Source organism: Candoia aspera, chromosome 3 (assembly GCF_035149785.1).
Source record: "Candoia aspera isolate rCanAsp1 chromosome 3, rCanAsp1.hap2, whole genome shotgun sequence".
NCBI classification, from domain to species: Eukaryota; Metazoa; Chordata; class Lepidosauria; order Squamata; family Boidae; genus Candoia; species Candoia aspera.
This window is the reverse complement of record NC_086155.1, coordinates 65,483,478-65,497,492: the sequence shown is the minus strand read 5'-3', so window position 1 is coordinate 65,497,492 and position 14,015 is coordinate 65,483,478. Positions and strand designations below refer to the sequence as shown.

At 37.3% G+C, this 14,015-nt stretch overlaps 1 protein-coding gene across 1 annotated transcript in view; it reads left to right on the top strand.

Annotated features, from left to right (window-relative positions):
* The window catches only part of USP24 (ubiquitin specific peptidase 24), a 96,991-nt gene that overhangs the window by 49,425 nt on the left and 33,551 nt on the right, over positions 1-14,015 (top strand). Inside the window, exons 24-37 of the mRNA XM_063298007.1 lie at positions 2,190-2,256; positions 5,824-5,934; positions 6,152-6,250; positions 6,330-6,491; positions 7,443-7,528; positions 7,672-7,765; positions 8,590-8,745; positions 9,756-9,853; positions 10,878-10,973; positions 11,081-11,309; positions 11,465-11,624; positions 11,802-11,957; positions 12,293-12,363; positions 13,200-13,360. Of these exons, the coding sequence (XP_063154077.1) occupies positions 2,190-2,256; positions 5,824-5,934; positions 6,152-6,250; positions 6,330-6,491; positions 7,443-7,528; positions 7,672-7,765; positions 8,590-8,745; positions 9,756-9,853; positions 10,878-10,973; positions 11,081-11,309; positions 11,465-11,624; positions 11,802-11,957; positions 12,293-12,363; positions 13,200-13,360 (1,746 nt within the window). The remainder of the gene's footprint in view (positions 1-2,189; positions 2,257-5,823; positions 5,935-6,151; positions 6,251-6,329; positions 6,492-7,442; positions 7,529-7,671; positions 7,766-8,589; positions 8,746-9,755; positions 9,854-10,877; positions 10,974-11,080; positions 11,310-11,464; positions 11,625-11,801; positions 11,958-12,292; positions 12,364-13,199; positions 13,361-14,015) is intronic.

Below are 14,015 nucleotides of genomic sequence, written 5' to 3'. Positions count from 1 at the left end.
GGCATATAGCATGCATTACCTTGACAGCATCATCTTGCAAGATTTTGAACAGTTCAGCTGGGATGCCGTCATCTCCTGTTGCCTTGTTATTAGCAATGCTTCTTAAGGCCCATTCAACCTCACTCTTCAGGATGTCTGGCTCTAGCTCACTGACCACACCGTCAAAGCTATCCCTGATATTGTTATCCTTCCTATACAGGTCTTCCGTATATTCTTGCCACCTTTTCTTGATCTCTTCTTCTTCTGTTAGGTCCTTGCCATCTTTGTTTTTGATCATACCCATTTTGGCCTGGAATTTACCTCCAATGTTTCTAATTTTCTGGAAGAGGTCTCTTGTCCTTCCTATTCTATTGTCTTCTTCCACTTTCATGCATTGCTTGTTTAAAAATAATTCCTTATCTCTTCTGGCTAACCTCTGGAATTTTGCATTTAATGGGGCATATCTCCCCCTATCACTGTTGCTTTTGCTTTCCTTCTTTCTTGGGCTACTTCTGTTGTCTCAGCAGACAGCCATTTTGCCTTCTTGGTTTTCCCTTTCTTTGGGATGTATTTTGTTGCCGCCTCCTGAACAATGTTGCGAACTTCTGTCCAGAGTTCTTCCGGGACCCTATCTACTAAGTCCAGTCCCTTAAATCTATTCTTCACCTCCACTGCATATTCCTTAGGAATATTAGTGAGCTCATATCTAGCTGATCTGTGGGTCTTCCCTAATCTCTTTAGTCTGATCCTAAATTGTGCAAGAAGTTCATGATATGAACTACAGTCAGCTCCAGGTCTTGTTTTTCCCAACTGTATAGATGTCCGCCACCTTTGGCTGCAAAGGATGTAGTCAGTCTGATTTCGGTGTTGTCCATCTGGTGAAGTCCATGTATAAAGCCGTCTCTTAGGTTGTTGGAAGAGAGTGTTTGTTATGCAGAGTGAGTTGTCTTGGCAAAATTCTATCAGCCTATGTCCTGCTTCGTTTTGTTCTCCCAGGCCATGCTTACCTGTAATTCCAGGTGTCATTTGACTGCCCACCTTAGCATTCCAGTCTCCCGTGATGAAAATAACATCTCTTTTAGGCGTGTTGTCCAGTAGGTGCTGCAGATCCTCATAGAACTGCTCTACTTCAGCTTCTTCAGCATCTGTGGTTGGGGCGTATATTTGGATCACTGTGATGTTAGATGGCTTGCCCTGAATTCGAATTGAGATCATTCTATCGTTTTTTGGATTGTATCCAAGCACTGCTTTAGCCACTTTACTATTAATTATGAAGGCTACTCCATTTCTTCTGTGGTCCTCTTGTCCACAGTAGTAGATCTGGTGGTCATTTGATGTGAAGTGGCCCATTCCAGTCCATTTCAGTTCACTGACGCCCAAAATGTCTATCTTTAATCTTGACATCTCACCAATAACCACATCCAATTTGCCCTGGCTCATAGATCTTACATTCCAGGTTCCAATGGCGTGTTGATCCTTAGAACATCGGATTCGCCGTTCACCTCCAGCACCATCGGCGGCTAGCCGTCCTTTTGGCTTTGAGCTAGCTGCGTCATCACGTCTGGAGCTAGTTGAACTCATCCTCTGTTCCTCCCCAGTAGCATTTTGACCATCTTCCGACCTGGGGGTCTCATCTTCCGATGTTATACCGACATATCTCTGGTTGTACTGATCCATTGAGTTTTCACGGCAAGAATACTGGGGTGGGTTGCCATTACCTTCCCCAGGTATCGCATTTAGTCTGACCTCTCTGTCATGACCTTCCCGTCTTGGGTGGCCCTTCACGGTTTAGCTCATGGCATCATTGAGGTGCTCAAGCTCCAGCACCACGACAAGGTAATGATCCTTTGCTGAAGCCATTTGAGGTACCTTGGTTCAAAAATGGTTGGCTTATGACACACCGTTTTGCCCAGTTAACAGTTAGAAACAGACACAAGAGTTTTAGTAGTATATAAATATACACACAGAGACAGATACATTCTGTTTCATGGTAAGAAATGTGCTTATATCATGTACCAGAAAAGAACCCCAAGGTAAGAGACGATGCCACTCCTATGAAAATGTTCTTCAGAAACTCATTCAATCTCTGCTATTTATTCAAATATCGTCCAAATATGTATTTATTGATATAGCTACCCAATTCAAAATCAATTCAAATATTGTTTGAAACTCATTCAAATCTCTGCTACTTTTAATCTCTGCTATTCTAGGTCAACAAAACTTGTAATCATTGAGAGATTGCTACTTCTGGCAGAACGATATGTCATCACTATAGAGGTAAAAGAAAAATACTGTCATTTTGTACTTATATTCTGTAGTTTGATCTACTAAATGCTTAGTTTGTATCTGGGAAGCCATTATTTAATTTCTGTTTCTAAAATTGGGTTTATTCTGTAGCTTCAGACAAAAGGATTCCTTAGTCCACATTTATAAAGAAATCTTGTAGTCAGAATATGCTGGGAGCAGGGAGTGGGAAAAACAAGGACAAGAGTCATTAGAAGTGAGTTTAAAAGACCAATTTTATTAGCTGCAGATTCTATGCATTAAGCCAATTTTCTGGTGGCAGAAAATTTTAAAATGCCTGCCAAGAAGATTAGGATAACTGACTGCTGGAATTATCAGTGATAGCTTCCAATTATCCATTATAGTAATTGTAGGAGGTGTGTCATGTTGGCCACTGGTTTTATTTAAGGCATAAATTTTCATTAACTGAAGCTGATTTCATCAATGCATGGAATGATTTGACTGATACGGTATTTAAATATCTTGGGATGATGAGAAGAGGGGAAGGGAAAACAGGATGGTTATGCAGATGGAGTTCCTTGGGAAGCAGATCACAAGCACCTATCAATTAACAATGAGAATGTATTAAGAACCCATTGTGTTTGTTAAGCCCTTCTAATACAGCTTGAAACCTCTTGGTATAAGTTCATCTGTCTCCCACTCAGTTGTTCTAGTAAAGTTTCTTTGTTCCAAAACACTACTTTGACATCTGTGGTGGAATGTCTTGGAAGGTTAAAATACTGCTGTTACTTCGACCCTGTTTTGAGTCCTGATGACAAACTAGTGTCCATTAATTATTTTGCGCAAAGTTTGGCCTGTTTATCCTATGTAGAATCCAGAGGGCATTGCTGGCAGATGTGAAAGCACTTCTAACTTTGTGTGTAAAGTTGTTGGAGTAAATTGGTACTGTCAGCTCTTCCAGGCAAACCAGACAGGAAATACAACTAGATGAACTAATTCTACTTTATTGTAAGGCTACATTAGCAGAATCTTGTAAGTCTGAAAGTACAAATCTCCCTCCTTCCCTGTTCATTACTTGAGTGGTCGGGGCAGTTCTTTCCTAAGTTTCTTCTTTCGACCATTATCCTCTCTCTCCCTTTCTTTTTATCTGATCGTCCCCTAGGCAGCATCTCTTCCCTCTGTTCTCTAAGGTCACCCTCACATTCCATCACAGGTGCACATTATTGTAGAGGTAAGGGCAAAGTAGACATCTGGGCTTGTTGCAGGGTATGGTTCCCATGCTAGTATTGTTGTCCTGGACTTTGTGAGAATCTGCTTCAGGTTGGGTAGTTATCTGCATTCAAGTATGGGCCTGCCACCAAAGCCTATGAAAGTGTAATGTCATTGTCCAGTATGGGCTGCAGCTTATTACTGATGTGTTTGTGTGGCTAAGCTGTGAACAACACCAAGGGGCATTCTCTTGTTCTGTCTTTGTAGCTTGTCCTTTAATAGGACCTCCCTGGGAATTGGTCTGCATTGACCTGTGTATTGATCTCACTGTGTGGGTAGTTCAGCCTAGTTTATTTCCCCCAGTTGAGTATCTCTGGCTGTAATGTCAGAACGAATGTAATTATAATTAAGAGCCTGGCTATAGAGAGTTGATTTGCTGGTATGTTCTAAATGGAAGGAGACCAGAAGAGCAGTCCTTGTTCTGGATCATACAAACATACCCAACCTATCAACTGACTAGCTCATAGATAGGGCCAGTAAATAATGCTCGAGCAATTATTAACATGGATTTAAGTGGTGACAACTGTCTGTTCATCCTCCTAGATACAGTGGTGCCTGTATCAGAGGTTATAATTCAAGAGGAGGGTTGAAATCATATTTACCTTCTGTAAATGCAAGCAGAGCAGGGTTCTAACAGATACTTCTTATTGTGAGAAAAAGGGGCAGAGGAATTGTTTTGGCCAATTATTCCTCCATATGGCCAAGAATCATATCCTATACTGTTCCAGAATGACTAGGATTCTTTTTTCATAGTAAAAGAATACAGATAGTTATGATCTCCAAGGATCTGATTGGGGACTGATGCATTTTAATTTGTACCTAAAATATTTCAAATTAAGGATGAGTAGCAAAATGGATGAATAGCTGATGATTCTGAGAAATAGTGAAAATCTCTAAGTCTCTGTCCAAACATGGAAAATGAATATTAAAAGAGCAAATGCGGTTCAGTCGAAGAGGTTTTAAGTGACTGGGGCTAAAGAATCCTAACTATGTATATGCTAGTAGGCTCTAAGCTGCCAGTGATTGATTAATAAAGGTTTTTGAGATTGTGGTAAACAGCTCAGTGAAAATTTTGACCCATTGTGTAATTTATGTGAAAAAGGCACATGCTTAGAATGCTACGTATAAATTTGATCATTATACCTCCAAAAATAAATAAATAAAAATAAATAAATAAAATAAGCTTGCAGAACTAGTAAAAGTCAAGAAAATTATCAGTGGGCCAAATTGTCACCGTTGTGAGAAAAGTTGACAACATTTGAGACTTCGTTATTTAGTAAATGATTAGAGACATGGTAGTGTGCATAATAATAATGTATGTGTCATTAAACTAAAGTCTGGTATCCAATAAAGCTGAATGTGGAAGATTTAGAATAGACAGAAAAAAACACTGTACTATTTTGTCGAACTGTGGAATTGCTACCACAAGTTACGATGATGGTCACCATTCTGCATAGTTTTACAAGGATAATTGAAAAATTCATAAAAGAATAAGGGTAACAGTTGTTGTCTTCGTAGCAATAAATTCTTCAATATCAGACATACTCTGCCTTTGAATACCAGTTGCTAGGGGATATAAATGTGAAGATGCCATTGAACCTCCTATTCTTATTATGATCTTCCAGTTTATGACTGTTTGACCACTGTGTTAGCAAAACATTGAGCTGGAAGAGAATCAAATTAGATCCAGCATGATACTTCTTACATTCTTATTATTGAATTTACAGGTGGCATACAAGTTTAATAAATTACTATTATTGCTGTTAAATATTTTTTTCCTCTCAAAAATAGGAAGGTCTATGGATTTTTAAAATTTATTTGTGTGTGTGTGTGTGTGTGTGTGCCTTCGAGTAATTGTTGACTCCTGGCAACTGCCTGGACTAGTCCTGCAATTTTCTTGGCAAGATTTTGGAAGTGGTTTGCCATTGCCTGCTTCCTAGGGCTGAGAAGGTGTGACTGGCCCAAGGTCACCCAGCTGGCTTTATGCCTAAGGCAGGACTAGAACTCACAGTCTCCCGGTTTCTAGCCCACTGTCTTAACTCACTACACCAAAGGCAGTCTTTAACCTAGCAGGGAATGTAGTTCTTATTTTCCTAACATCCGGTCCTTCTAGTATGCTCAGGACTCCATTATGTGCCCTACTTGGTCCAAACTGTGTGTCTCAAAGTAAAAGCAAAGCAGTGGTATTATATTCAGAATAATTTCTGGTGACAGTTAAAACACAAATGTTTGTTAGTGGTTTGAATTTAAATTATTAACATGTGCTATTAACATATTACATATTTCAGAGACCACTTTATATTATTACCTTTTCTTTCCTTCCTTCTGTAGGACCTTTATTCTGTTCCTCGTACTATTCTACCTCATGGTGCCTCCTTTCATGGACATCTTTTAACTCTCAATGTTACATATGAGTCTACCAAAGATACATTTACAGTAGAGGTATGTAATTTTATAGTACGATAGTACTTCTAAGATTGCAGAATTTCCTAGTTTAAAAAAGATTGATATGAAGTATAATATATAATTGCTGAAAAATCAGAACTTGAGAGACAACATGGAGCATATTAATATGCACTTACTCCTTTTATATGGTTGTTGACATATTGTTTGTCAGTTGAGAGTATGAATGACAACAGAACTGTCTTTATTTTTACAGGCCCATAGCAATGAGACCATTGGAAGTGTCAGATGGAAAATAGCAAAATTGTTGAACGCCCCTGTGGACAATATTCAGATATTTGCAAATGATAGTTTGGTATGTTAATTACTTTTAAGTATATTTCAAGTTGTACAGTCTGCTAAATCTAAGGGTTATTTTTTTTTACATATTTCAGTTAACAGTAAATAAAGATCAGAAGCTGCTTCATCAGCTAGGCTTCTCTGATGAACAAACACTTACTGTAAAAACGTTGGGAAGTGGAACTCCATCAGCAAGTTCTGCTGATTCATCCGGTAGCAGTAGCAGTGTCTTCAGTTCATCATATGCAATGGAACAGGTAAGGCACGAAAGACTGAAACATGGATTTTCACATTTTTCATTAAGTTGTCATGGTATAGTCAATCAAAGTTAGTTTCTTTTCACTCAGAAATACTGTCCAGCATCTTCTGTTTCTCCTTATTTAGCATTAGTCTTTTTGCAAATACTCAATCTTCATTAAATTGGCTTTTCTAAAATGGAGTCTGCTCACCCATCATTTGCATTCTAATATTGTTCTCTTTATCCATGTACGAAGTACACTGAAGCCATGATAGGTTACTTACATACTTTGCATTCCTTGTTGCTAACAAATAATACATATCTTTCTATAGAAGAGTACATGCATTTGGGCATATTAGATATTTGTTTCCTGGTATACTGTATCCTAAGTTGCTCGTGAAGCTTAAAAATGATCTAGAAAGATTGTGAGGAGCTGCTGTTCTGAAAATGAAGTGAACTTAAAATGGAAACGCTTTTTCCATTTTAATTAAGAACCTTGGCAAAGCTAGCAGGAAAGATTACCACCTTACTGTTTTATTTATTTTTCTCTTTCTCTGCTTAAAATCTTAACCTATAATTTCAGAAATGGATGCACCTGAATTGTATGAAATAATTCCAACTGTAAATAAAAAGGGGAGGAAATGGGAAAACAGAAGCTGTCCCTAAAATAGTTCAAGAGGCATAATTTGTCCCAGAACTTAGTGAGATAATTCAGAATTCTGAAATGTAATGTTCTATTAATTCTGTCAGTTCCACTAAAAAAAATATTGATAGTTGCTCTGATTTCTTTGCAGAAATTCTTACTAAGTGTTTGATTTGAGGAGATATCTGGAAGTTGATATAGAAAGTATTATATTAAAAATTAGTATATGTCATTAGGCCTGATCTTAAATTTATGCTGCTGTGCTTAAAAAAAGAAGATTGTTTTAAAAGAGATGGTGGAACTCATAATATATTCTTTAATCCTCAGGAAAAATCTCTCCCTGGAGTAGTAATGGCCCTTGTATACAATGTGTTTGATATGCTTTACCAGCTTGCTAACCTGGAAGAGCCAAGGTAAGTAGCATTGTTAATGTAGTGTGGAAATGATGTTTCTGCAGAGGTTAAAGATCCACATGCTTTAAAAGCATGTACAAATACATATAGACTGTCCTCCAGCAGAAATCTAAGTACACTGGTCTGTTTTTCATACTCTTCAGGATTACTTTGAGAGTTCGGAGGCTTCTTTTATTGATTCCTACTGATCCGGCTATTCAGGAAGCTCTTGATCAGTTAGATTCACTTGGACGAAAGGTACCAATTGCTAACCAGACGTATAAAAAGTAACAATAGTCAGGTTTTATTTGCCTCTTACCCTTGACATTGAAATTAATGGAAAGAGAACTAGAATGATATTAATTTACTTTGATGGCTTTGAGCTTTGCTGAAATAAGTTGAAGCAATGCAATCTATTAGTTCTTATGGGATAAAATTTAAATTGTCATTGGCTACATTAAAATAGTCTCTGATAGTTTGGATAAAATGGAATATTGATTTTGTAAAGTGGGTATTCTCTTTGCTCAATACAAGTACTTTGCTTCTAGAGATTCATATAGTGTGGCTAATGTGCTTACTGCCACTGGGACTGGAAAATAGTGCAGTGTTCGCATAACTGCACATTAGCTGGCATGGCTCTCCTAAAGATGCAGCAGAATTTATTATCTTTAATGTATTTCTATTTAAGTTACAGGCTCATTTAATATAATCTTAAGACTTCTGGCTGAGCTGCCTTCATAAGCTAACAGCCAACAGGCACTGAATCCTAAATACATTCCATATACATTTCATTAGAGTTTAATCTGAGATAGGAAAGTTATTCTGATAGGCAGAATTTACTCTGGGGGAAAAGGCAGGTTACAGGATAATTCTATTTATAGATAAATAGTTTTGGGGCTCTGAAAAAGCAATATATTTTGTTTAAAATGTAATGAATGTTTTTGAAAGTTTGTTAGGGCTTAGAATATAATAAAAGTGCTGTACTGAAGATTGCTTTTAACTCTGAGGTTTATTTATGATTACACAGAGACCATGTAAGAATAGCCTTCTACTCATTTTCTCTGTGTTTCTTTTTTCCTTAGAAAACCCTGCTCTCTGAAACAAATTCTCAGTCTTCAAAATCTCCATCTCTGTCTGCAAAGCACCAACATCAGCCTAGTGCTGCTTCAATACTTGAAAGTCTTTTCAGGTCTTTTGCTCCAGGAATGTCTACCTTTAGAGTGCTTTATAATCTCGAGGTAAGAATAAAATTGTGGATGGAGAAAGGCCAGAGCTCAGAATTATAGCACATGCTTTGCATATCTGTACAATTCCCACCATCTTCATGTAAGGCTAGAATAGGTTTCTGTCTTAAAGAAAACTATGAGAAACTGTCAGTCAACAGAAAAGGTATTGAGTTAACTGGAGCAATGCTTACTTGCTAGGAGGCTTCTTAATACCATAAAATACATTTACTCAATGCTTGCTATGATCACCATAACTGTATTTGGTAGATCTGCAACTATTCCCATTATTTATAGTAATTATAGTACTTATGGTAAATCAAGTTACTGCAGTGAAGTAGAGGTCAATCAAATTATCATAAGATGAAACTTTTCATTAACCAGAAGTAAACAACGTAATGTAACTTAGCCCAGTGTTTTGAACTGTAACTCCTACAATACCTTATCTCTGGCCCAGCTGACTAAAATGGATAAGAATTAAGCCCAGCATTTCAGAAGGGCACCAATTTGCCTGTTTTATATTAGCACCATGTTTATGGTTCTCATCATGGATTCTTTTTACAGTCTCCTCAGAGACTCTGTAAGCAAGCACCTCTTTATTGTTTGCCTTGCTTTGATGATGGATAGCACTCACCATTTTGTAGTTCCATTCTTCCATTATATTTTCATACAATGAGTATCAAAATGTCTCCTAATTGCTCCTTGAAATGGCTGATTGGTACTGAATTAAAGGTAATACATTAAAAAGCTTTGTTAATGTTCAAGAAGCCACATTATTACTTGTTCTATTGATTCACTTCCACTCACCATTGTAACTAGTCAGATGAATAGTTATAATACTGAATGGGAAGTGGATGAAAAAGACTCCCTGAATTCAGATGATTAAAAAAAAATCCATAGTATTCTGAATAGTATACAACAGATATTGTTGCCCTATTGCTGAGTAGGAAATCATGCTATACCCTTGGGTGAGATAGGTTTAACTGATTACATCACTAGATTCTGAAATCTGTGAATTTTTTTAGGTTCTGAGTTCCAAGCTAATGCCTACAGCAGATGATGAAATGGCAAGAAATTGTGCCAAATCCTTTTGTGAAAATTTCCTTAGAGCAGGAGGCTTGAGGTTGGTTTTTAAATATTTCAGTCAGCCAAACAGTTATCTAGGGTCAAACTGTTGAATGTTTACAAGTCAGTTGAAATTAAATATTGTAACTTATTTTCTTTAGTAGTAGCATTTGAGCAACTGTTCCAAATATTGTAGGATGATAACAAGTGACTTTGTCTTACTACTTATGTAATTGCTTATGTACAATTCTTATAAGTAGCTGACATCTTATATAGATGGTGGTGATCAATTTTACTGAAAGTATTTGGCCTCTCCTTCCACTTACAGGTCTTCCATAAATAAGTTGTCTATAGAGCTGCCAGTCTTTTCCATGCTGCTTTCAATAATTGGTCCTGTCCTCTTGTTAACTGTAATGAGGCTGTTTTCAGAAAACAAGTGCCATTCCAAGAAAGAAAATGAAACTTTATTTAAAGAAACATGTGATGAATGGTACTTGTTTTCCAAAATAGTTTTGCACAATAAAACTGCTAAAATGTGAGCTATTACAGGTATCAAGGTCACTGAGAAAAACATACTAATATCGCATACATTCTTGTACATATTTGATCAGTTCATCAGTGGTCTGGCTTGTGAAACTGTTAGGAATAGGCAGGGACGTTCCAGAAATGTTCAACTGTACCAGTGAATCACAGCCATTAATCAGGGAAAGGAAAAGGAAGGAAGGATTATTACTTCGTGTATACCAGGAGATGATCATTAGTCTTGAGGCTTTGAAATGACCAATTTATGTTACTGTATCATTAATACACAAATCTAAACTTTTCATTGGAAGTAGAACATTTGGGACAGTAAAATAAGGTTTACTCTGCCAAAGTGGTATAGTTATCACATGAATTCTGATTTGGCTTCAAGACTTCAACTTGTAAGAATTAGCTTAATTTTTCATGCAGTTAAACAAGCAAAGTTCAATTTAGATAATTATTTTACTTGTATTGGCTCATGTGAAAAGAATCTGTTTTGTCACTAGTTTTCTACACATTTAATTTCATTATTTAAAGAAAACTATAATTTTATTTTCTAGTTTGGTAGTGAATGTCATGCAGAGAGATTCCATCCCTTCAGAAGTGGACTATGAAACCAGACAGGGAGTATATTCCATCTGTTTGCAGCTAGCAAGGTATGTATTTGACTTTCTCAGAAATAAAGATAATACAATGAAGAGTTTGATCTTCCTTAATGTAGTCAATTCCCTTCATAGTTCAAATGGCAAATTTTTATGTTTAGGTTTTTGCTTGTTGGGCAAACAATGCCAACTTTATTAGATGAAGATCTGGCTAAATATGGAGTGGAAACACTTTCTTCACGCCCATTCCGTAACGTGAATCGGCAAACTACCAGGCAAATGTCAATTTGTGGAACTCCAGAGAAGTCCTCATATCGGCAACTATCTGTTTCAGACAGGTCCTCCATTAGAGTAGAGGAGATAATTCCTGCAGCACGGGTTGCAATACAGGTAAGTAAAAGCAACAGCTCTACTAAAATAAAAGGTTATGTAGAAGGTTAATCAACTGATCACAACCACATTCCTCTGATTTGTGGTCATCTGAAATGTCACCTTGCCTTTGCGTAGTTATTTCAAGCAAGAATGAAATTACTTTTTCTTTTCAGACCATGGACGCAAATGACTTCACATCTACAGTTGCATGTTTCATGCGACTCTCGTGGGCTGCTGCTGCAGGACGCCTTGATCTGGTGGGGAGCAGCCAGCCAATAAAAGAAAGTAACACGTTGTTTCCTGTTGGGATTCGTAATCGGCTTAGCAGCTCAGGTACTGCATTAGCTTAATTAAATTGAAAAAGCAGAGAGTTTGTTCACTGGTTCTAGCACTGGGAGACATTTCATTCCACCAATAGCTAATTCAGCCCAAACCTGAGAGAACTAAATTGTTCTCTCAGAATGGAAAAGAAGATGCTTTTATCTGATCTCTCTTTTTAATCTATTGCAGGAAGCAATTGCAGTTCGGGAAGTGAAGGAGAACCAACCACTCTACATGCTGGAATCTGTGTGAGGCAGCATTCGGTATCCACCAAAGATGCACTGATTGCTGGGGAGGCTTTGTCTCTCTTGGTTACATGTCTGCAGCTTCGTAGCCAACAACTGGGTAGGCTTATGGAAACCGATTACATTTTTCTATTTAATGCCACTTCCATTAACAGCTGTGCAACATAAAGTAGGTCCTATCACATTGAGAAGGTTCAGTCCAACCTTCCCAGATTTTGCTTTCGCCCTTTCCTTATTTCTGTTAATACCTGCGTTTTGCTGTAAGACCATGTACCTGCTCAGAGTCTTGGGAGTTGGGCAGCATATAAATATATGACATAAATAAATGCTACAGCATTATATATTTTCTGAAATAACATGTTAATTCCAGTAGTATGAAATTATACAGTATGTTGTAATGAAACACCTTGAAAACATAGGATGTTTTTATCTTAGGATCTTTCTACAATCTCCCTTGTGTTGCTGATTTTATCATAGACATATTGCTTGGTTCACCAAGTGCTGAGGTGAGTGGTTTGGCTTTTTGTTTTGAAAAAAAAAATTGCAGGACATTTGCAACATAAAAATCCTTTACATGGGTAGAAACCTATGCAAGGGACAACTAATAAGTGTTTGCTACTAACATAGGCTACTCTTTATACTGTTGGTACATCATGCATGTAAGAGAGAGCTGCACTTTAAGGGGAAACACAGCTTGTTATTATATTATCTAAAATATTATTAATTATTGATACATATACACAAATTTTAAATCAAAATTATGTTTGCTTCATGCAAAATGTAACTTCTCAGCATTTCTTGTATAGAGAGAATTATCCAGTTAAAAACGTATAAACCTTAGTTCTGTTTAATTTTACTGTTATAACAGTCTTTTTAAAGTTATCTATTGACTGCTGGTTTGCAGAGTATTAGCAAGGATGACACTGTAATGATTGGGTCGTAGAACTGCCAATCAAAGTACAGCAACAGTGGCACCTCCTCCAAAGTTTGATTCCAGTAGGAGAAGGGAACTTGGGAAAGTGGTGTGTGAGGTTGAAGGTGGAAGGACAGATCTGAGGCAGGTTCAGAGTGCAAGTCTGGGAATATCTCACTGTTAGGGGGAGAAGATAGGAATATAGAGACTTAAAGAATTTCCAAACCAGAAGAGGGGCTTGGTGGGGGTAGCATTACAAAAAAAAGAGGAGAAGAGCGCCTAAAAAGGTTTTGTGACAGGCATTTCAGACAAATCCATGCTAAAAGATTAGCTTAAGCTGAGCAAAATGCGAAGCTGGTTTTCCAGATTTCTAAAACACTTCTGTTTCAAAAGGGTTGTGACCTGGTATCTGCTTTTCCTTTTTTCCAGATTCGTCGTGTTGCCTGTGATCAATTATATACCCTTAGTCAGACAGATACATTGGCTAATCCTGATGTTCAGAAACCCAACCACTTTCTCTTGAGTGTCATTCTTACAGCCCAGCTGCCCCTTTGGTCGCCTACAAGCATCATGAGAGGAATCAACCAGAGGTAAGCTGGAGGCATGTTTGTTCTATAGAGAATGTAGGAATTAAACATAAGCATTTAAGCATGCATACTTAAACAAAAATAACCCCACTAGTGAAGCAAAATGAGTGCTAGAAGTGAACTAAATGTGTTGGGTCCCCTGTGAAAAATGTCAGTGCTCCACTCTGATGCCCTCATAGAGAAATTGTTGTGCCCTAATATACCTACTTCTTTAAGTAAGATCTTTTTAAATGAACAATTGAAGAAAGCAGTTCATGATAACCCCTTTGCAGAGTTAATGCATTCTTAACTTTGTGGCTGTATAATATATACAGAATAGGCCAAGCTAGTAATTCTGGACTGGATCACTTCACTTCGCTCACTGTTATGGCGTGTCATAACAAAGGTTTCTAGATTACTTCCATTTAGTATGGTAAAACATAAATTTAAACATAAAATAAAAGATTAAATCTTGAAGTCAAAACCGTTCCAGCAAAAAACAAATGTTACAGAAAGCCCAAAGTCAGAATGCAGGCTTTAAACTGAGAGCATAATTTTTTAAAAAGATCTGAGGGAACAGAAAAGTTTTTATATGACAAAAAGATCAGAAAGATTAAGCCAGACAAACCTCACTGAGATGGCTGTTCTATAAATCAGATTCCTCTATCAAAATGGTTCT